This window comes from Lynx rufus, unplaced genomic scaffold (genome assembly GCF_022079265.1).
Source record: "Lynx rufus isolate CCGP_SWC_20201006 ecotype Redwood Valley unplaced genomic scaffold, mLynRuf1.p SCAF_19, whole genome shotgun sequence".
NCBI classification, from domain to species: Eukaryota; Metazoa; Chordata; class Mammalia; order Carnivora; family Felidae; genus Lynx; species Lynx rufus.
Window position 1 is genome coordinate 20,435,813 of NW_025814833.1, and position 24,155 is coordinate 20,459,967.

General features: G+C 36.8%; 1 protein-coding gene and 1 pseudogene across 1 annotated transcript; one reads left to right on the top strand and one right to left on the bottom strand.

The window, feature by feature from the left end:
* Positions 1 to 18,915: 18,915 nt before the first annotated feature.
* LOC124513784 (DDB1- and CUL4-associated factor 12-like protein 2) lies at positions 18,916 to 20,286 on the bottom strand. Its single transcript, XM_047081786.1, has one exon. It carries the CDS (start codon positions 20,284 to 20,286, stop codon positions 18,916 to 18,918), a length of 1,371 nt encoding a protein of 456 aa, XP_046937742.1.
* A 699-nt stretch (positions 20,287 to 20,985) lies between these two features.
* LOC124513817 (dynein light chain 1, cytoplasmic-like) overlaps positions 20,986 to 24,155 on the top strand; it is a 135,950-nt pseudogene continuing 132,780 nt past the window's right edge.

Sequence of the window (24,155 nt, forward strand, 5' to 3'; positions counted from 1 at the left end):
GGTTACTAGATGGGAGATGGGCAGGGGGATGGGTTACATGGGTGATGGGTATTAAGGATGGAACTTGTTATGATGACTACTGGGTGTTGTATGTAAGGATGAGTAACTAATTTCTACACTTGAAACTAATATTATACTGTATGTTAACTAACTGGAATTTCAATAAAAACTTGAAAAGAAAAAGAAAAGGAAAAAATGCCAACACACCACAACATTTAATTATAAAATTTTAAAATTGCTAAATTTGACTTAATAAAAGTAGGAATTTCTGTATTTCATAAGATACTATCAGGAAAATAAAGAAGAGGTAGGCTATGAAGAAAAATTTCAGAATACATGTATTTAACAAAGCTCACATATCTAGAAAAAATAAAGTACTTCCACAAATAACTTTAAAGAAGGAAAACCTCAATTTTTAAAATGGGTAGAGAATTGAAGAGACACATGAGAAAAGAGGAAACCAAAATGGACCATAAGCACATGGACAGGTCACAAACATTTTCACTGTTTAGGGTAATGCAAATAAAGACCACAATGACTACCACTGCACAGATACCACAATGGGAAAAAAAAAGGCCAAAATCAACACTTGGAGAAGATTTGGAACAACTAGAACTCTCTTATATTGCTGATGGAATTGTAAAATAGTGTAACTTTTAAAAAATGTTAGTATAGGGGTGCCTGGGTGGCTCAGTTGGTTAAGCATCCAACTTTGGTGCAGGTCATGATGTGATGTTTCATGGGTTTGAGCCCCGCATCAGGGTCTGTGCTGATGGCTCAGAACCTGGAGCCTGTTTCAGATTCTGTGTTTCTCTCTCTCTCTCTGCCCTCCCCTGCTCATGCTCTGTCTCTCTCTGTCTTTCAAAAATAAAAAAATGTTAAAAAAAATTTTAAAAAATGTTAGTATTGAGGAAGCATGGAAGATGGCAGTGTAGGAGGAGGCTGGGCTCACCTTGTCCTGCTGATCACTTAGATTCCACCCACATCTGCCTAAATAACCCAGAAAAATGCCAGAAGACTAGCAGAATGGACTCTCCAGAGCCAAGCATAGACAGGAGGCCCACAGAAGCAGGTAGGAAGGGCAGAGAGGTAGTGTGCACTACAGGGACTGGTGGGAGGGAGCTGGGGCAGTGGAGAGGCAGCCCACTGGGCAAGGCAGAGCCCCTTGCAAAAGCGGAGGGGCTAGACACCGTGAATTCTGACAGCCAGCAGGACTTAACATCTGGAATGTTAAAAGTCAACAGCTTTGCTCTCGGAGAGTGGGGAGGGCAAGAGGACACAGGGAGGGAGAGTTGTTGAGCCCCAGAAGGACAGAGTTCAGCTCAGTGGGGAAACAAAGGTGCTGGCAAGCGCCATTTCCCTCTCCCATCCCCCAGCCAAAATTCCAAAGCGAGCTACTTCCTGTCACTGAACTTGCTTGCACCTTGCAAACACCCAACGCTGTGCTTCTGTGGATCCATCCCTCCAAGGGGCCTGCCTCCCTCCTGGTGCTGCAGGGCTGCTCCAGCAGGGGACTACCCATGGCAAAGCTAGCTAAGCTTGTCACTCCTGCCACTGTGTAGCAGTGGACCCACCCAGGCTAATATGCCCTTGGCCAGATCCCTTCGAAGCAGCACCACAAACCTGGCAGTGTGCAAGTAGCCAAGACAGGGGCCACACCACTCCACACTGAGTCCTGCCCCTGGGAGAGGGGAAGAGAAGGTACACACCAGTCTGACTGTGGCCCCAGCAGTGGACTGGGGGAGACAGTGGGTCTGACTGCAGCCCTGAGCACCAACACATGTTACTCCTGACAGCACAGGGGAAGTGCCCTGCAGTTTTGAGCTACCATAGGGACTACCTAAAATGATGAAACGGAAGAATTCTACTCAAAAGAAACTCCAGGAAACGGCAACCGCTAATGAATTGATCAAAAATGATTTAAGCAATATAATGGAACAAGAATTTAGAATAAGAGTCATAAAATTAATTGCTGGGCTTGAAAAAAGTATAAAGGACAGCAGAGAATCTATTGCTTCAGAGATCAAGGGACTAAGAAATAGTCATGAGGAGCTGAAAAATGCTATAAAGGAGGTGCAAAATAAAATGGAGGTGGCCATAACATGGATTGAAGAGGCAGAGGAGAGAATAGGTGAATTAGAAGATAAAATGATGGAAAAAGAGGAAGCTGAGAAAAAGAGAGATAAAAAAATCCAGGAGTATGAGGGGAGAATTGGAGAACTAAGTGATGCAATCAAATGGAACAATATCTGTATCATAGGAATTCCAGAAGAAGAAGAGAAAGGGGCTGAAGGTGTACTTGAACAAATCATAGCTGAGAACTTCCCTGATCTGGGGAAGGAAAAAGGCATTGAAATTCAAGAGACACAGAGAACTCCCTTCAGATGTAACTTGAATCGATCTTCTGCATGACATATCAGAATGACACTGGCAAAATACAAGGATAAAGAGAAAATTCTGAAAGCAGCTAGTGATAAACAGGCCCTAACTTACAAAGGTAGACACATAAGAGTAGTGGCAGACCTATCAACTGAAACTTGGCAGGCCAGAAAGGAATGGCAGGAAATCTTCAATGTGATGAACAGAAAACATATACAGCTGAGAATCCTTTATCCAGCAAGTCTGTCATTCAGAATAGAAGGACAGATAAAGGTTTTCCCAAACAAACAAAAACTGAAAGAATTAATCACTACTAAATCAGCCCTACAAGAGATCCTAAGGGGGACTCTGTGAGTGAAAAGTTGCAAGGACCACAAAGTACCAGAGACATAACTACAAGCCTGAAACCTACAGGTGTCACAATGACTCTAAACCCATATCTTTCAGTAATAACACTGAATGTAAATGGACTAAATGCTCCAACCAAAAGAAATAGGGTATCAGAATGGATAAAAAAAATAAGACCATCTATTTGCTGTCTACAAGAGACTCATTGTAGACCTGAGGACACCTTCAGATTGAAACTGAGGGGAGGGAGAACTATCTATTACGCTACTGGAAGTCAAAAGAAAGCTAGAGTAGCCATACTTATATCAGACAAACTAGACTTTATGTTAAAGGCTGTAACAAGAGATGAAGAAGGGCATTATATAATAATTACAGGGTCTATCCTTCAGGAAGAGCTAACAATTATAAATGTCTATGCGCCGAATATGGGAGCCCCCAAATATGTAAAACAGTTAATCACAAACATAACCAACCTTATTGATAAGAATGTGATAATTGCAGGGGACTTTAATACTCCACTTACAACAATCTAGACACAGGATCAATAAGCAAACAAGGGTCCTGAATGATACATTGGATCAGATGGACTTGACATTGTTTTAGAACTCTGCATTCCAAAGCAACAGAATATACTTTAACTCGAGTGCACATGGAACATTCTCCAAGATAGATCATATACTGGGTCACAAAACAGCCCTTTTAAGTATAAAAGAATTGATATCATACCATGCACACTTTCAGACCACAGTGCTATGAAACTTGAAATCAACCACAGGAAAAAGTCTCGAAAACCTCCAAAAGCATGGAGGTTAAAGAACACCCTACTAAAGAATGAGTGGGTCAACCAGGCAATTAGAGAAGAAATTAAAAAATATATGGAAACAAACGAAAATGAAAATACAACAATCCAAATGCTTTGGGACGCAGCGAAGGCAGTCCTGAGAGGAAAATACATTGCAATCCAGCCCTATCTCAAGAAAGAAGAAAAATCCCAAATACAAAATCTAACAGCAGACCTAAAGGAAATAGAAGCAGAACAGCAAAGACACCCCAAACTCAGCAGAAGAAGAAAAATAATAAAGATCAGAGCAGAAAAAAAAACAATATAGAATTTAAAAACCATCAGAGCAGATCAATGAAACCAAGAGTTGGTTTTTTGAAAAAATAAACAAAATTGATAAACCTGTAGCCAGGCTTCTCAAAAAGAAAAGGGAGATGACCCAAATAGATAAAATCATGAATGAAAATGGAATTATTACAACCAATCCCTCAGATACAAGCAATTAAAAAGGGAATACTATGAAAAATTATATGCCAACAAATTGGACAACCTGGAAGAAATGGACAAATTCCTAAGCACCCACCCACTTCCAAAACTCAAACAGGAAGAAATAGAAAACTTGAACAGACCCATAACCAGTGAAGAAATTGAATCAGCTTTCAAAAATCTCCCAACAAATAAGAGTCCAGGACCAGATGGCTTCCCTGGGGAATTCTATCAGACATTTAAAACAGAGATAACACCTATCCTTCTCAAGCTGTTCCAAAAAGTAGAAAGGGAAGGAAAACTTCCAGGCTCATTCTATGAAGCCAGCATTACTTTGATTCCCAAAGCAGACAGAGACCCCGCATAAAAAGAGAACCACAGGCTATTACCCCTGGTGAATATGGATGCAAAAATTCTCAACAAGATACTAGCAAATCAAATTCAACAGCATATAAAAATAATTATTCACCATGATCAAGTGGGATTCATTGCTGGGCTTCAGCTCTGGTCCAACATTCACAAATCAATCAATGTGATACATCACATTAATAAAAAAAAGATAAAAACCATATGATCCTGTCAATCGATGCACGACGCAGAAAAAGCATTTGACAAAATTCAGCATCCTTTCTTAATAAAAACCCTCAAGAAAGTTGGGATAGAAGGAACATACTTAAACATCATAAAAGCCACTTATGAAAACCGCCCAGCTAATATCATCCTCAACGGGGAAAAACTGAGAGCTTTCCCCTGAGATCAGGAACACGACAGGGATGTCCACTCTCACTGCTGTTGTTTAAAATAGTGTTGGAAGTTCTACCATCAGCAATCAGACAACAAAAGGAAATCAAAGGCATCAAAATTGGCAAAGATGAAGTCAAGCATTCACTTTTTGCAGATGACATGATATTATACATGGAAAATCCGATAGACTCCACCAAAAGTCTGCTAGAACTGATACATGAATTCAGCAAGGTTGCAGGATACAAAATCATTGTACAGAAATCAGTTGCATACTTATACCCTAATAATGAAGCAACAGAAAAATAAAGAAACTGATCCCATTCACAATTGAACCAAGAATCATAAAATACCTAGGAATAAACGTAACCAAAGATGTAAAAGATCTGTATGCTGAAAAGTATAGAAAGCTTATGAAGGAAATTGAAGAAGATACAAAGAAATGGAAAAAAATTCCATGCTCATGGATTAGAAGAATAAATATTGTTAAAACGTCAATATTACCCAAAGCAATCTACACATTCAATGAAATCCCAATCAAAATTGCACCAGCATTCTTCTCAAAGCTAGAACAAGCAATCCTAAAATTTGTATGGAACCACAAAAGACCCCGAATAGCCAAGGTAATATTGAAGAAGAATATCAAAGTGGGAGGCATCACAATCCCAGACTTTAGCCTCTACTACAAAGCTGTAATCATCAAGACAGTATGGTATTCGCACAAAAACAGACAAATAGACCAATGGAATAGAATAGAGACTCCAGTATTAGAACCACAGAAATATGGCCAACTAATCTTCGACAAACCAGGAAAGAATATCCAATGGAAAAAAGACAGTCTCTTTAACATATGGTGCTGGGAGAACTGGACAGAATGCAGAAGAATGAAACTAGACCACTGTCTTACACCATTCACAAAAACAAACCCAAAATGGATAAAGGACGTAAATGTGAGACAGGAAACCATCAAAACCCTAGAGGAGAAAGTAGGAAAAAACCTCTCTGACCTCAGCCGCAGCAATTTTTTACTTGACACATCCCCAAAGGCAAGAGAATTAAAAGCAAAAATAACTCTCTTGGGACTTCATGAAGATAAAAAGCTTCTGCACTGCAAAGGAAACAATCCACAAAACTAAAGGCAACTGAGGGAATGGGAAAAGATATTTGCAAATGACTTATGAGAGAAAGGGCTAGTATCCAAAATCTATAAAGAACTCACTAAACTCCACACCCAAAAAACAAATAATCCAGTGAAGAAATGGGAAGAAGGCATGAATAGACACTTCTCTAAAGAAGACATCCGGATGGCCAACAGGCAAGTGAAAAGATGCTCAATGTCACTCCTCATCAGGGAAATACAAATCAAAACCACACTGAGATATCACCTCACACCAGTCAGAGTGGCTAAAATGAAGAAATCAGGAGAATATAGATGCTGGAGAGGATGTGGAAAAACAGGAACCCTCTTGCACTGTTGGTGGGAATGCAAACTGGTGCAGCCGATCTGGAAAACAGTGTGGAGGTTCCTCAAAAAATTAAAAGTAGAACTACCCTATGACCCAGCAATAGCACTGCTAGGAATTTACCCAAGGGATACAGAAGTGCTGATGCATAGGGGCACTTGTACCCCAATGTTTATAGCAGCACTTTCAACAATAGCCAAATTATGGAAAGAGCCTAAATGTCCATCAACTGATGAATGGATAAAGAAGTTGTGGTTTATATGCACAATGGAATACTACTTGGCAATGAGAAAGAATGAAGTCTGGCCTTTTGTAGCAACGTGGATGGAACTGGAGAGTATTATGCTACATGAAATATGTCACACAGAGAAAGACAGATACCATATGTTTTCACTCTTTTGTGGATCCTGAGAAACTTAACAGAGGACCATGGGGGAGGAGAAGGGGAAAAAATAGTTACATAGAAGGAGGAGGAAAACTATAAGAGACTCTTAAAGACTGAGAATAAACTGAAAGTTGATGGGGGTGGGAGGGGGGAAAGTAGGTGATGGGCATTGAGGAGGGCACCTATTGGGATGAGCACTTGTGTTGTATGGAAACCCATTTGACAATAAATTTCATATTAAAAAGAAAGAATTTATATTATTGAGTAAAAATGAATACTCATGAAATCAAATAACATTTGTCAAATCAAATAACATTTGACAGTGAAGTCAAATATACTTCACTGTCAACCCTATTGTGTGATTAACCCCATTACATTTTTTTATATTTTAGAAGAATAAAATTTATTATTTAAAGTTTGAGTTTTCTTATATTTTTCACTTAAAATTAATTGAGCATATACTGTATTTCATGTACTTTTACAGGTTCTGAGAATGCATAGGCAAATTTAGCTGAGATAAAGTCCTCAGACTGTCACACTAGCAAGTAGGAATAAGAACATCACAGCCAATGCCTGAGTCTAAAATTATATTAATCATGTAAATCATACCTGGCCTTCTCCATGAAATTTTCTCAGGTTAACAAACCATAAGAAAAATGAGCTCTGAGAGATAACAGATAAATGGAAGCTCAACACTAAACCAGTTGTTCCAAAATTTAAAAGGGCATCCGAATCTCTGATGACCACTTTTTAAATGAGTATTTCTGGGCCCAGTCAGGAATCTGAATTTGGTTTAGTTTTATTTGGTTTGGTAACATCCAAGATAACTTTAGGCAGCTAGTTCTAGGACCATACTTGAGGAAATACTGACTTCCACAAAAGAGGCAAGTGTCTAACAACCGGTGGTATTAGGCTCCATTTTCTCCTTCATTCATCTTCACTTCTAACTTGTGGGAAAATATGAGTGATTCAAAGTTTACTGTGGCTTTTATTTCCAGCTGCACTTGAAAGCACAAAAGGGAAAATAAGTTTCTCATCTGATAAGATTCACAGACAATGTCTTTAAGATAGTCGCAAAAATTAAACCAGAGAAATAAAATGTAGTTAGTATGTTTGCCTGAGGCATGTTTTATTTTTAAAATGATACTTAAAAAATCATCCTCATTCACCCTCTTAAGAGAAACTAAAGACAGGGAAAGAATGTCTGGGAAAAGGCCATGACTATAAATGACCTGTTGGAAAATGATAAACATTTTTAATTACTACCATGTTTTATCAAGTTTTCTGTATCTCCAAATCCATGGGAGCATGAGCAGTATTTTATGTTTAAAAAATATACTTCCATAAATTATTTTAATAATTTTATACTTAGATATGATATTTGTTTTCTAAACAATCTTTCTTTTTGAAACTACTATTTTCTTGCTGTCATCCTCAATTTTTTAATTTTGAGGTTGTTGAGAAGAGAGCTAATTTAATTGAGTAAACTGCTATATCACATTTTGGTGCCCTGTTGAGCACATAAACATTTTCTATATGGAATCAACTCTTACACCATTAGAAGTTTATAAAATATGTTCACTTTGTACAAGCTGTATAAAGATCAATGTAAAGACCAATGAAAATATTTTACATAACCATCCCACTTTTAAATACACTTACATCAGCATTCCTATTTTACCTAACTCTTGGCTTCCATTCACAAATATGCTTTAAAACTTTAAAATCTCTACATCTAATTTTAAAATTCAACCTATTTTTTTTAGATATTTTAATGTTTATTTATTTTTGGGAGAGAGAGAGACTGACAGAGAGTGAGCGGGAGAGGGGCAGAGGAAGAGGAAGACACAGAATCTGAAGCAGGCTCCAGGCTCTGAGTTGTCAGTACAGAGCCCATCACAGTGCTCCAACTCACGAACTGCAAGACCATGACCTGAGCTGGAGTTTATGCTTAACCAACTGAGCCACCCAGGTGCCCTAAAAATTCAACTTATTTTTGAGAAAATATGATTCCAAGATGTTGAAAGTACAAGTGACATATAAGCTAACAGAGTTATATTATGGGGCCTACTTAATGCTGACTTGTGAGATATGCCAAAAAAATGGAATGGTTAAGCTTTCATTAGAATTAGAATATGGCACATCTAAAACAATGGTTGCAATTCACTTTGGGGAGTAAGCCACTCCTAGATGTCAGATTTTGTGATGTTTTTTAGCATGATGAACAAAATACCTAGAGAATTCCTATGTAAGGCCATATCTTAAAGCCTAAGTGATGTCACCATGAGTAATCATGGAAATTTGAGACATAAGATATTATATGAGTGTATGGGCCTCTGTAAATGGGTTAGCAGTGATTGCATTACATAAAACAGTCCTGAAGGTAATCTTAACCTACATCATTTCCCAGACTTAACACTGAGATACTATTCAGGACCTTGAAGCAATACAAGATCTCATGCATTTCAAAGCAATTACAACTAACACTCAAGGAGTAAACTGATCACCTTGTAGGAACTGGTACAATAATTCATACATAATGTTTTTAAATTTGTAGAAATAACAAAACCACATGAGTCTAGTGAAAATGCCACTTTTTCAATTGCCATAGTTTCGGTTTAAAGTAGACTACTTCCTCTAAAGATTCAGTCATTTTATTGTTGTCTCATATTTATGCCAAAAAGAAAAAAATCATAGCAACCACGTTCTGCTAAATGAGAGCATGCATTTATCAAGGGTCAAATTCAGTGGAATGTTAGTTCTTTAAATTACTCTAATGATTTTTTTTTCAAAAATGGACCAATAAAGGTGAAAGAGATAAAGCATCCTTTTTATGTCAGGATATCATTGCTATTCTCAGTACTACACACAGTACTATGCTGAACAACTATTTGGGAATTAATATGATGAATATCTAATTTTACTATACTAACATTACTGAAAGTGAGTGGAAATGTGTATGATCTTACTGAAATCTTTAGTGCAAAGTAAGACATAGCTTGTTTCATTCATTATTTGAAACAGATTTTCTAACATTGAGTTTAAAATTAGTTTCTAACATTGGGTTTAAAATTAGTTTTAGGTGTTCAAGTTTTCTATGATGTTTTGCTCTAATCTGAAACATCTCTGTCATGTTTTGTTCTATCTAACTGCCATTGAAAGTGGCATATCCTCCATTTATAACTCACTTTATTTCCCAAGATACTCCTAAGAGACTTCAGGCTAAGGTCAAATGTGAGAAACATATCCATGTGCAGAATATAATTGATAGTTATTTCTAAATTTGATTTTTAATATATGAATTTCCCCCTCAAAACACACCAAGGATAGCACTTAAAATATAATTTTCCTTACATCTAGTCAGGAACACTAGGTTTGATCAAGTAAATAAATTGGAGCTCAAATGTATTGGGATTTTTAAAGAGTGATGATTCTAACTCTAATTTTTAAATTATCCAACTGAGTACCTTTTTGAGGAAAATATATCAAGAAAATAGACTTTCTATATGCTTTATATGTTTCAAGACTCCCTTTCCCATACTTAAATCATCATGATTTCTCCTCACAATAATCACAGCTATATATTCTGTTCCATGTGTAGTGTACAGTTAGTACTTAAGTATTGGGCTAGAATATTTGTACAAATCAATTATAAATTGAAACAAGTTTAAAAACCGCTCCTGACACCTCATGCCTCATTAGTATGGGCACTACCACAAAAACAAAAACAAAAACAAAAACAAAAACGAAAACAAAAACAGAAACAAAACAGAAAATAACGAATGTTGGCAAGGATGTTGAGAAATTGGAACACTTGTGTACTATTGGTAGGAATGTATAATGGTACAGCCATAATGGAAAACAGAAATTAAAAACAGAATCACCATAAGATTCAGCATGTTTACTTCTGGGCATATATACAAAAGAATTGAAATAAGTGTCTGGAACAGATATTGGCAAACCCATGTTCATAGCAGCATTATTCACAATAGCCAAGAAGTGGAAGCAACCCAGGTATCCATCAACAGATGGATGGATCAATAAAATGTTATATATACATACAGTGGAATATTATTCAGCCTTTAAAATGAAGAAAACTTTACACATGTTACAACATGGATGAAACTTGAGGAAATTCTTCTACATGAAATAAGCCAGTTACAAAAAAGATAAATATTGTATGATTCCACTTCTATGAGGTATCTAGAATAGTCAAACTCAGAGAAAGTAGACTGGTGGTTACCAGGGGCTGGGGAAAAAATGGGAAATTGTTAGGTATAAAGTTTTAATTTTGCAAGATGAAATAGTCTTGGAGACAGTTGCACAACGTGAATATACTTGACACTATAGAACTGTACATTTAAAAATGTGTAAGATGGTAAAGTTTATGTTATGTGTATTTTACCACAATTGGAAAAACAATTTTAAGTCATAAAATAAAAGCCCTGGGTGCCTGGGTGACTCAGTCGGTTCAGTGGCCAACTCTTGTTTTTGGCTCAGGTCATGATCCCAGGGTCGTGAGATAGAGCGCTACATTGGGCTCCATGCTGAGCGTGAAGCCTGCTTAACATGCTCGCTGTCTCTCTCTCTCTCTCTCTCTGCCACTCTCCTCCTCTTGTACTCTCTCTCTCTCTCAAATTACAAACAACAAAAAAAGCCCCTGATCATTAAGAAGGCAATTAAGGAAATATTTACATTCTTATTATTTCTGGAGCCACAGTCAGTCTAGCATAATGATGCCCAAATAGTCTTTTTAAAAAAGTGATTTAAATATTATGAGTTTTTAAAAAGTTAAAATAGTGAAGAAAAACAAAGGATTATTTATCATCCCTGGGAGTATCTATGAGCCAAACACCTTTGCTTAGGGCAATATTCATAAAGACCAGAGGAAAAGAAAGAAGAGAACTCCTTTAGGCATGACATATGAGGGTATCCCAGAATTTGTTCTGGCTTGTGATAAATATATACATAGCAAATCAAAGTACAAGATATCCTATTTTAAGAAATCCCATTTTCTACACAAATGAAATAGGGCATAATTTATCACATTCTGAAGATATCCTTTAAAAGACTAAAGTACGTGTCTCAGAAGTAGAGACAGTGGTGATGTGTTAGAAACCACTGCCAATTGGAAATCAATCCATTATAAGGATGACACTTCTGAAATTATAATGTAAGTCAATGGGGGAATATATGATTCAGTTTTCAAAAATGTGCTTCATGTACAAATGTCAAGAAATGCATCCATTATATAAAATGGGGTCTAGTTTTAGCCATATGAAGCATAATTCAAAAACAAAAACCACACACAACCCTATATCTCTGGGTTAGTAAAGAAAGGGAAACAAAAACGAGCCATTTCTGAGGTGCTAGAGGATGTTAGTTGATGAATTTACTAGGAGCCTAGAGGAAACTAAAGTTGCTGCCTTCTGACTGGAACATTCAAGTTTATCATTTGTGTGTAACATAAAAGGGCAATTTAGATGTTAAAATTTAATCAACATGAAACATTAATGCCTTAGGATGAAACAGAGGATGGCACAATAATGGCATTAGAAAGGGTGAAAATAGCACCATTACTCTCATTGACATCATCAATGTGTTTGCTTCAGTGAACTGTACCCTCCAAAATGGAAAAACAAAAAAGCAATTTGTAAGGAAGGTATCATCAATACTTAGCTTTCTTCTTGCCCAACTCTAGAATGACCTATATTCTACAAAGGACGCAAAAACACTTCTAACCAAAATATAAATTTCTTTATTTAAAACAGCAACATTTGGTATATTTCCTTTATCTTTTTTTAGTTAATGTGATTGCAGTAGGTGAATTTAAAAGTTGTTCATTACCGCATGAAAAGATGAAATATTACTTTTTGGGGACCACTAAGTAGTGTTTAATATTCACTAAACAAACATTCATTTGTCCATCTACCTAGAAGTCATTAATTACGTACTATGTACCAGGAATATAGTAATGCATGTATATATTGATATGCAGACCTATTTAATATATGTGGGTTTGGAAATGGGAACCAGAAGACCTAGCTTCTGAGGTACTACACTGTTCCCTGCCTCTCTCAAGTATCATTTCTACAGAGGTGACTCTTACATTTATAGCTCTAGTCCTAACCTCTCTCACGAGCTCCAGATCCATATTTCAAACTACCAACCAGACATTTACATCTAGAAGTTACTTCAAATTCTACAAGGTCAAATTGCAACAGCCCTGTATGTATGTGCTCCTATGTTCCATACACTCACAATGTACTTTCAAACCAGTATTAGCACTCCGTCTCCACTCTTATTTTTCTTTCCAGATCCAGCTCAAGCATTGTCTCTTCTGGGAGTTGTCCATGACCTTCCCAGGCAGAGTCGTTTGCTATTCCCTCCATATTCTCATTGTGCTTATTATAACCTTACTAGTGTATTTACCTTTTTTGGTCACTAGTGAATTTTTATAATAAATGAATTAGATGTCTTTCTCCTCTGCTACACCATAAACCTTTAGGGCAGATGCCCTACTTTGTTGTTGTTATCTCATTTGCTTTTTGATTGAATTAATTTGAAAACACTCAAGCAAAATGGTGCTTTTACAAGAAAACTCTGTTTCAGTAGGTTTGAATTGAGACTTGACCAGCTCTCACTTTTCAAATATGTGCAAATGACTGTGATATGATCCAATATCTGAAAATCACTGAATTAAGCGAGCATCTAGACAAAGATTATCACTACATGATGTTTACGATTAACTCTTGAGGTTTAAGTAAGTATACAATCTCATATAATCAACCCCCTTATCTGAGGGGGATACATTCCAAGACTTGCAGTGGATGCCTGAAACCCCAGGTAGTACTGAACCCTATATACTATGTTTTTTCCTATACATACCTATGACAAAGTCTAATTTATAAGTTAGGTACAGTAAGATATTGACAATGAATAATAAAATAGACCAATTATAACAATTAAGAGATTAACAATGAATAATAAAATAGACCAATTATAACAATTATAAAGTATACTGTAATAAAATTATGTGAATGTGCTCTCTCTCAAAATATCTTACTATGCTGTACTCATCCTTTCTCTTCCTGTGACGTGAGAGTATAAAATGCCTATGTGATGAGATGAAGTGAGGTGGATGATGTAGGCATTGTGATGTAGCATTAGGCTACCATTGACCTTCTGACACTAAGTCAGAAGGAGGATCATCTGCTTCCTGACTGTGGTTGAGGGTGAGTAACTGAAACCAAAGAAAGCCAAACCTCAGATAAGAGGAGATACTGTATTGGGTTAAATGTCTGATATGTTATTATAATGATTTCTGGTAATAAAAACAATTTCCTGAGTGGTGCATCAAATCATCCATTTTGAGTTTCAACCTGTACACATTAAAAACATCCTGAATATTAATTAGGATGAATATTTCTTGCCATGAAAAGATGGAATCATTACCTGAAAAAAGATTACAAACCAAACTATACAAAATATTCTCATTTTAGTAGTGACGACATAGATGGGTACATTTATGTAAAGAAAAAATATCTGGAAAATTATACACTAAGTTGTTAAATAGTAGTAATCTCTGGCTGATAGAAATGAGGTTTTTCTTGTTTTCTTATATTTTGCTTTTTTATATGTCCCACTTTCCACAATGTACACAAAAATTTCCTTGTAAAACTGTAATAATTAAGTAAAAAAGTACATATACCTTTAACAGAATTAGTAGGGATCTGCAGAGGAAAAGAACTAGAATCAGTAGAGGGCTTATATGTATTAGACAGCATGTTACATTCTGGGGATTGAATAATTAGTAATATAAGGCCAGGTTTAGAGAACTTAAGCAACATACCCATGGTGATTCAGTAAGAAAATAATAGACCTGGGATTCAAACCCAGGTTTTTGTGATTCTAAAATATTATTCCATTTCATCTTGCTGGCCCAGATCCACTATCATCTCTCTATGAAACTGTTAAGTAATCAAAATTTCTGCTGCCCTACCCACATTATTCCATGCTATGAATTGCCATGATCACTACCATGGGGCCTGTTTCAAGATATTCTTCATCCATCAACCTAATCCTTATTACAGTTGCAAATATTCTGGTCAACTAATCTGATAAAATAATTGATGCCAATAAATCATTGTATCAGTAATTTCTCTGGACTTCCCAGTGCCATGTACATGCAGCTTATTGTGTTAGGTGTTGGGATGACAGAGTTCACATTCAAACTGGGGTACGGAGGGGGTAGTGAGATGCTCACATAGTTCACTGCATTACAACCTAATAACTGCTCTATTAAGATAATAAAAAAAATTAACTATGGAAGCATGAAAAAGTTAAATGCATACTACTCTGGGATATCACAGAGTTTAAAAGAAAAAAAAAAAAAGGAGGAAGGGCCTATGAAGCAAAGACCACTGCCTGTGCAAAACAACACCTAGCAGTTAAAGACCCCTTCTTCCTAAAGATTAGCCTGTTTCATGGCAACCTCCTGTAATCACATTGCCCTTTTGCTGATGTCACACTTCAAAGCTATGTTTCTCTGGGTTTGCAGCAGGCCAGTAGTGGGAAATAGTTATAGGCAGCCCTATCAGTAGATCTTAAAATAACATCTCTTAAAGCAAACACCTGTGTCCTATGCAGCCTTTCACAGTAGTACGTGTTGTTGTCACTGAACTGCATCCCTGAGCTGCTCACATAGTGACAAGTTTAATGCAGCTGGGTTACCTAAGACTTGCAGAGATTAGGAAGCTGTCAGTAAAACATCCGGGAGGGCTTTGTGAATTATTTTGTAAAATCACTCTAAATTAGTAATTAATGGAAAAATTTTGAAAACTTGTTCAACACTGAGTATAGCCGGAAAAAAAGTCAACCTCTGGAGAATCCAATTTTATCATTAGTGCTAAAGCATATTTAACAGATGAATTTTTTCCAGAGTCCTCATCTCAATTTATTTCACTGGATATCCTTTGTTAGTCAATTCTTTCTTCTCTCTTCAAAAAAATTAGAGATTAATTTATCCAAGGAGTAAAGGCGAAGAACATAAATTTTCAAGTCAGCAATATTTGAGGAGGAATATGTCAATATGTAGCTAGATAAATGGAACTAACATTTTTAACACATAAATATAAAAACCTATAATACAAATGTTTTCAGACAACCACAATAGGTAATTTGCACATGAAAATATGTATCCCTTGTGTATTTTAAGTGAACTACATTTATGGGTTTCCTGGAGTTCCGGCATCTTTACTTTTTCAATTATTTCATTCACAAGCTACACAATTAATTGTACTTCTGTAGATCACTTTGTCCCTGAAGTAGGAAATACTTCAAAATAATTTAACTTCTACATAATATAAATACATACATAATTAGGCTATTTAGTGTTTTTAAAAGGCAAGTTAATGTGATTCAGCATCAAAAAAATATATTCTAATTTATGAGAAAGTTAAGAGTGAGTCAATGATGAAGTTAAGGGACAAGCCCAGGAACAAATCTGAGATGTTCTATTTTTTCTTTAAACTCCACCTCATGTAAAAGTGTTATTTCCTCTCAAAATGTTCTTCCAATGTCCCCAATAATGACCAAATACTATAAAAAACACTCTATACAGACAATGAATATTTTGGTGAAGTTGTTAGGTAACATTTAAAGACGTTTTCAGCAAATAACTATTTTTGGGTAAGGTAAGAAGACAAATTCCTACAAAAAAAGATGCTTCAAAACTAATTTCCAGGAAAAAAAAAAACAAACATAGAATGCTTTGAAGAAAACTTCAAATCTAAGTATTTGTAGGTGAAAATATTAAATTCTAGCAACATCAAAAATTTATGCACTTTCCTTTATCTTCTGTTATCCCATATGAAGAAGTTTATGAACAGATAAGCAACAGGGCCTGAATGGGAAAGGAATTAGGGCAAAGAAAAAGGGGGATGGGGACAAAACAGGATCCCATACTATTTAAGAGTAAACTTTTATTTATGTGTTTATGCGTTTATTTATTTTTCACAGTCTTGAACATTAGGTCTCCAGAGGGAAATACATTCATTCAGTAAATATTTACTGATTGCCTATGATTTGTTAGGCATTACCAGAGAAATGAGAGAATATAAAGATGACAATTATATTCTCTGCTCTCAAAACAGTTACGACTGAGTTGGAGACACATACATGCACACAAATACAATTTATTGCTATATAACAATTTATTGCTATATAACAACTATATAAACCTGTTAAGACAATCTATGTAAACAAAATCTTATTTTTTCTGTATTTCTTAATTCATTTTTAGTACCATTCACTATATTACTTGGTTCAGATTTGCAACTGAACAGCATGTAGTGAACGGACACCAAGGCAGCATCTGAGTGCCAAAACATTTAAGAAAAAACAGACATGCCACAAAACTAATCCAAGGTCAGCACAACCTGGCCAGTTTTGAGGAAGGGCCAATCTTCCTTTTCACTTCCAATATTCTCATATATGGAAAAATACAAACTATTTTTCTTAACATCATATCATTTATATCTGATCCCAAAGGAATTTTCTTCAACCAAATCCCATTTATTTTAATCTCCAGACCATCTTCTTGAAACAAACTTCCTGTGTCCTTGGTAACAGTATATTATTACATTGAGGGCTATAACATCACTACTTTTTAATAATATATTTCTTCTACTTTAGGTAAGAATCTTTGAAATTCACAAAATAAAATCTTACTAATTTGGACTTTAAACTTAAGCATCTTTTTCAGAAGGAGTAGGGACTGGGATCATTTTTTTGTCCTTTAGAGTTATTCTTGTGTTAACTATTCAGCAGAATTAGAAAATTTAAAATATAATGAAATATAATATTTGGTATTAAAAACAGCAACAGCAAAAATATCCAGTCTATATCTTAGATTGGTATACACTCTCCCCAACCTGCCATACATTCTACATTTTTCTACTTAGAATCCCTGCGTTGAATGGTGGCACTTCAACTCTGTGCAAGTTCTTTAAACAACAAGCATTCAAATAAATTCACAAATTTTGATAGTACTAAGGCAAGAAGTGAAAAAATACACATTTGTTTATTTATTTTACAACAGGTCATTAAAAATTAAATAATGATTGAAGGAGAAAAAGATCAATTGGGTTTTCAGAGTAATTCTGAACATTCAACCAATAAAACCCTTGCATTCTTAAAGTGTTATGACAAACTGAGATTTTGGTACGAAGACAAGATTCTATGACAACTTTTTTTTTTTAAGGAGAAAAACTTTTTAAAAAGTATGTTTAGCAACAACAACTTAGAAACTATAAATACCTACGATTACAATTTGCAAATGGAATGTTTGCAAAGTTGATAATGTAGAATTTGGAATATATTTTCCAACTGCAACAATGCTTTATAAAACGATGGCTAACTTTCCAGAACAGATTAGAAACCCTATTTTTAAGCATGTTCTTAATATACCATCTATCTGCAACGAAAAATAACTAAACACAGTATAATTGCAATACTGACAATGGAAAACAAAGAAAAGGAAAATACACAGAACTCTAAAACCATGACTGCATAGCATTAAAAAGAGAGAATATGTTGGGGCACCTGGGTGGCTCAGTCGGTTGAGCGTCAGACTTCGGCTCATGTCATGATCTCACGGACTGTGAGTTGGAGCCCAGCATCCGGCTCTGTGCTGACAGCTCAGAGCCTGGAGCCTGCTTCACATTGTGTCTCCCTCTCTCTCTCTCTCTGCCCCTCCCCCGCTCATGCTCTGTCTCTCTCTCTCTGTCAAAAATAAATAAACATTAAAAAAAAAGAGAGGGGCGCCTGGGTGGCGCAGTCGGTTAAGCGTCCGACTTCAGCCAGGTCACGATCTCGCGGTCTGTGAGTTCGAGCCCCGCGTCAGGCTCTGGGCTGATGGCTCGGAGCCTGGAGCCTGTTTCCGATTCTGTGTCTCCCTCTCTCTCTGCCCCTCCCCCGTTCATGCTCTGTCTCTCTCTGTCCCAAAAATAAACGTTGAAAAAAAAAATTTAAAAAAAAAAAAAAGAGAGAATATGTAACTCAAAAAAGACAACTAAGAGTTAGCCAAAACTCTTTGTAATGTGAATTCAAAAAGATGGTTTGCAAAGGTGTAAAAGGGTATTAAAGCCAAGTTTTGATTGCCTGAAGGACACCTCCCTCTCTCTCATACACTAAGGACAGGCAAATTGGGCACTTTCAACCTGGAAGACAAATGCCACACTGAGTTAAAAAGCACAAAACACAGCGTGAAGAAGAAAGTGAGAGGGGACTGGAAAGTAAATCTGGGCACTTTGAGAACACATTGGCCATCCTTAGCTCCAGAGGCCTGCATAGTTCCCGTGGAGGCCTGAAGGGAGAGGCCCTCCAGCCACGAAGAGCTTCATCTCAGGCCAGTTGTAGCAGTGGGTGTAGAGCGCGTTGGGGAAATCATCTATACGACCAAAGTAGTTCACCCACAGGTCATCGTGGTTGAGCCAGCCTCTGCCACAGGTGAGCTTGAGCTTCCTTCCTGAGGGCCCAGGACAGGAGTCTGGGCTGCCCGACGCCCTCTCCTCCAGGAACTTCTGGGCACGGATGTCATAAAAGAGCAGGGAGCCATGGCCCGTGCCCACGGTGATGATGTATTGGTAGAAACTCAGCGAGCGCACGCCCATGCCGCCGTCTCGGGAGCACAGGGGTCTGATGTTTTGGTGACCCTGGCGCGGATCTAGGAAGGAGACATGGGACTGAGAGCCCACCGCGTACAGGGACAACTCTTCGCAGTAGGTCAGGCACACATTGTCACGGCAGTAGGGGAGCCTGATGGACAGCAGCCTGGAAAGAGTGCTCCGGGCTTTCCACAGGTGGAAGTAGCCGTCCAGGGACACGGCTCCCAGCTCCTGGTTCTTGCCGCTGAAGGCCAAGGCCCGCACCTTGTGGTTAGTGGAGCTGGTGCTGGACCTGGGGATGGTCTCCATGTCCCTCGGACGGATGTGGGTGTACACAGGAAGCCCTGCGTCATTCTGCCAGGAGATGCTGCCATTGAACATGTCGGGGTCCATCTGCCACAGAGCCACAGTGCCGTCGCGGGAGCCGCTCACAACCACTGTATCGCTCATCCAGGCGATGGTGAAGATCCAGTCCTTATGGCCGTTGCGGTCGCCCAGGCACACGGGGTCCAGGGTGGGCAGCTGGTAGACGGCCAGGCTGTTGGGGTTCTCTCCCCCCGTGGCCAGAAGCGTCTTGGAGGGACTCAGCTCGATGGCGTGGATGCCGCAGCTCGGCTGGGCCCGGGCCAGCCAGGGCCCCCGGTCCCGCATCAGGGGGATGCGCGTGATTTGTCCCGAGTGCACGTCCACCACGAAGAGGGTGTTACATTTGGTGCCGCACACGACCTGCCTGGCGTTCAGCCACTGCGACGCGAACACCTTGTTGAGGGTGCCCAGGGCCAGCTCGCGCTCCCTCAAGAGTTCGGGCAGCTTCTGCACCGCGTAGCCGGGCAATTCGCCCTTCGACCCCGACAGCCAGGCGCCGCCCAGAGCGCCCACCTCGCGGTCCTTGAGGTAGTGCACCAGCGAGCGCCGCGTCGCCGGCCGCTTCTGCTTCTTAGGCAGCAGCGGCCCCTCTGCGTCCGCCGCCGAGCCCTGAGACGAGCTCTCGGCGGGCGCTTTCCGCTTCCTGCTACCTGTTTGCTGCGGGACCATGGTGGGCGGCGGACGAGCGGCCGCGGCGGCAGTGGCATCGGCGGCGGTGGCAGTGGCATCGGCGGCGCGGCGGCGGCGGCGGCGGCGGCGGCGGCCGCGGCGCGAGGGACCCGTGTTGGCCGTGGCGGCGGCGGGGACAGCGGCGCCTCCGCGTCAGCGGGGAGCGCGTGCTCTCAGGGGCCAAGAGGCGGGTGCGACCGCAGGGCGTGGAGCCTACCGAGTCCAGAACGCGAGGGCGGGAAAGGAGGCGAGGAGCGCGGACCCACGGGAGCGGAGCGCCGTCCTAGTGAGGCAACTGAGGCGTGGATCTGGGCGAGGGCGGGAAGTGCGGCTGGCGGGGCGGCGGCCAAGCGAACGCCGGCTGGGACCACGCAGGGGGGCCCCTTGTGAGGGGGCGGAGGCAGCGGGAGGCGTGGGCAAGGAGCAAGCAGGCGCAGTGGGAGGGACCGCTCGCGGTGCGGGGGAGGGGGGATGGACCCGTGGGGCCGGGGCTGTACTGAGGACCTGCGCTCCAAAATCCCCAAGCTGTCCGGTGCGCCTGTCCGGACCTCCACTAAATGACACGGGATACTTCACCGCTCTCAGAGCAGCAGCCAACCGGCCTTCTTAAAATCCTTACTTAAATAGAATTTGAAATCTAAAATATAGGCCACCACGAGGCTAGAAGGAGCCGAGACAATTGTCTGCACGAAGAAACGAATGTGCACTTGCTGCAATCCCGAGAGACGCTTGGCTGCGATTGAATTTAGTGAGGGAATGTGAGTGTTTGGTAGGACCCTGCGTACTTAGGTTCGTATTGCAGCCACTTCTCTCTCAGCTCCTCTTCAGTTACCGTAAACAGTTTGCACTATCCGCTATATAGATTTACCTCATATTAAAAATATGTATATTTACCTCATTTATATAAGTGTATATATTTACCTCCTATATAAAGATAAATACATATATATTTACCTCATATGTAAATATATATACCTCATATATATAAATATGTACCTTTACCTCATAGATGTAAATATATTTACCTCATTTATATAAATATATATTTACCTCAGATATATATATATTTGATTCATATATATCTTATATATAAACATATATTTATCTCATGTATATATAAATACATATTTACCTCGTATATGAAATATATATTTTTATCTCATCTATATAAATATATAATTACTTCATATATAAATATATATATTTCCCTCATATATATAAAAATATACACATATTTACCATGAATACATAAATATATATTTACCTCATATATAAATATATGTATATTTACCCCAGGTGCATAAATATATATATTTACCTCACATATATAAAAAATATACATACCTCATATATATGTGTATTTGCCATATATAAATATATATATTTACATCATATATATATAAATATGTGTCTTTACCTCATATAGATCATCTATATAAGTATGTATCTTTACCTCATATAGATGTAAATAAATATATTTACCTCATTTATATTAATATATACTTACCTCATATAAAAATATATATATTTACCTCAACTATATAAAAATATATACATATATTTACCTTGTATATATACATATACATTTACCTTATATATAAATATATATAGTTACCCCATATATATCTTTATCTCAAATATATACAAATATATATACCTCATATATATATATATTTACCATGTATATATATATATATATATATATAACCTCATATACATATAAATATGTATATATACCTCATATAAATGTAAATATAAATATTAACCTCATGTAAATATATAATTACCTCATATATAAATATATGTATATTTAACCCATATATATATATTCGATTGTATATATAAAAAATATATCTACCTCATATATAAACATATATATTTACCTCATATGTATAAATATATACATATATTTACCTTCTCTACATATATATATTAACCTCATATAAATATATATATATATTTACCCCATGTATATAAATATATATATTTACCTCATACATATAAAAAATATATACACCTCATATATATACATATTTCCCATATATAAATATATATATTTACCTCATATATATATATAAATATTTTTCATTGCCTCATACAGATGTAAATACATATATTTACCTCATTTATGTAAATATAAAATTACCTCATATAAGTATATGTATATTTACTTCATATATATAAAATATATACATATATTTATCTTGTTTATATATATAAATATTTACCTTGTATAAATATATATATATTTACCCTATATATATATTTACCATGTATAAATATATATAACCTCATATATATAAAAATATGTATATTTACCTCATATAGATGTAAATATAAATATATACCTCATTTATATAAATATATAATTACCTCATATATAAATATATGTATATTTACCTCATATATATAAATATATACATATTTACCTCAGATATATAAAAATATATATGTTTAGGATTGATGGGGGGTGTGAGGGGGGGTGGGTGATGCGTATTGAGGAGGGCACCTTTTGGGATGAGCACTGGGTGTTGTATGGAAACCAATTTGACAATGAATTTCATATTTAAAAATAAATAAATAAACAAACATTAAAAAATTAAAACAAAAAACAAGTAAAAAATATATATATATTTACCTCATATAAAAATATATATATATATTTACCTCATAAAATATACATATTTACCTCATATATAAAAATATATATATATTTACCTCGGCATATAAATATACAAATATTTATCTCATATATAAATATATATATATTTACCTCATATACATAAATATATATATTTACATTGTGTATACAAATGTAAATATATATACCACGTGTAAATATATATATACATTTATGTCACATATATTTTATATATTTACCTCATACATAACTATATTTATATATTACCTCATGTATAGAAATGTATATATATTTAACTCATGTGTATATATTTACCATATATAAATATATATTACCTCATATATATAAATATATGGAAATATATATACCTCATATATATAAAAATATATATCTTTACCTCATGTATATAAAAATATATATATTTACCTGATAGATAAAAAATATATATATTTACCTCGTGTATATAAATATACATTTATTTACTTCATATATAAATATATGTTTATTTACCTCATATATATAAGTATACATAAATTTACCTCATGTATCAATATATATCTATTTATATCATAGTATGTAAATATATATTTACTTGATTTATAAAAATATATATATATGTTTACCCAGTTTATAAATATATATATACCTCATATATAAAAAAATATATATCGGGGCGCCTGGGTGGCGCAGTCGGTTAAGCGTCCGACTTCAGCCAGGTCACGATCTCGCGGTCCGTGAGTTCCAGCCCCGCGTCAGGCTCTGGGCTGATGGCTCAGAGCCTGGAGCCTGTTTCCGATTCTGTGTCTCCCTCTCTCTCTGCCCCTCCCCCGTTCATGCTCTGTCTCTCTCTATCCCAAAAATAAATAAACGTTGAAAAAAAAATTTAAATAAAAAAAAAATATATATATATATATCTCATTTGTATATATTTACCATTTATAAATATATATTTACCTTATATATATAAATGTGTATATTTACCTCATATAGATGTAAATATAAATATTTACCTCCTTTATATAAATATATATTTGCCTCTTAATTATAAATATATATACATCATATATGTAAATACATATTACCTTATATATGAATATATATAATTCATATATATAAATATATAGTTACCTTATATATTATTTTATTTTTATTTATTTATTTATTTATTTATTACCTCACATTGAAGTCTTTGAGCCCCTGCACCGGAGTGCCTTGAGGGATGAGTAGC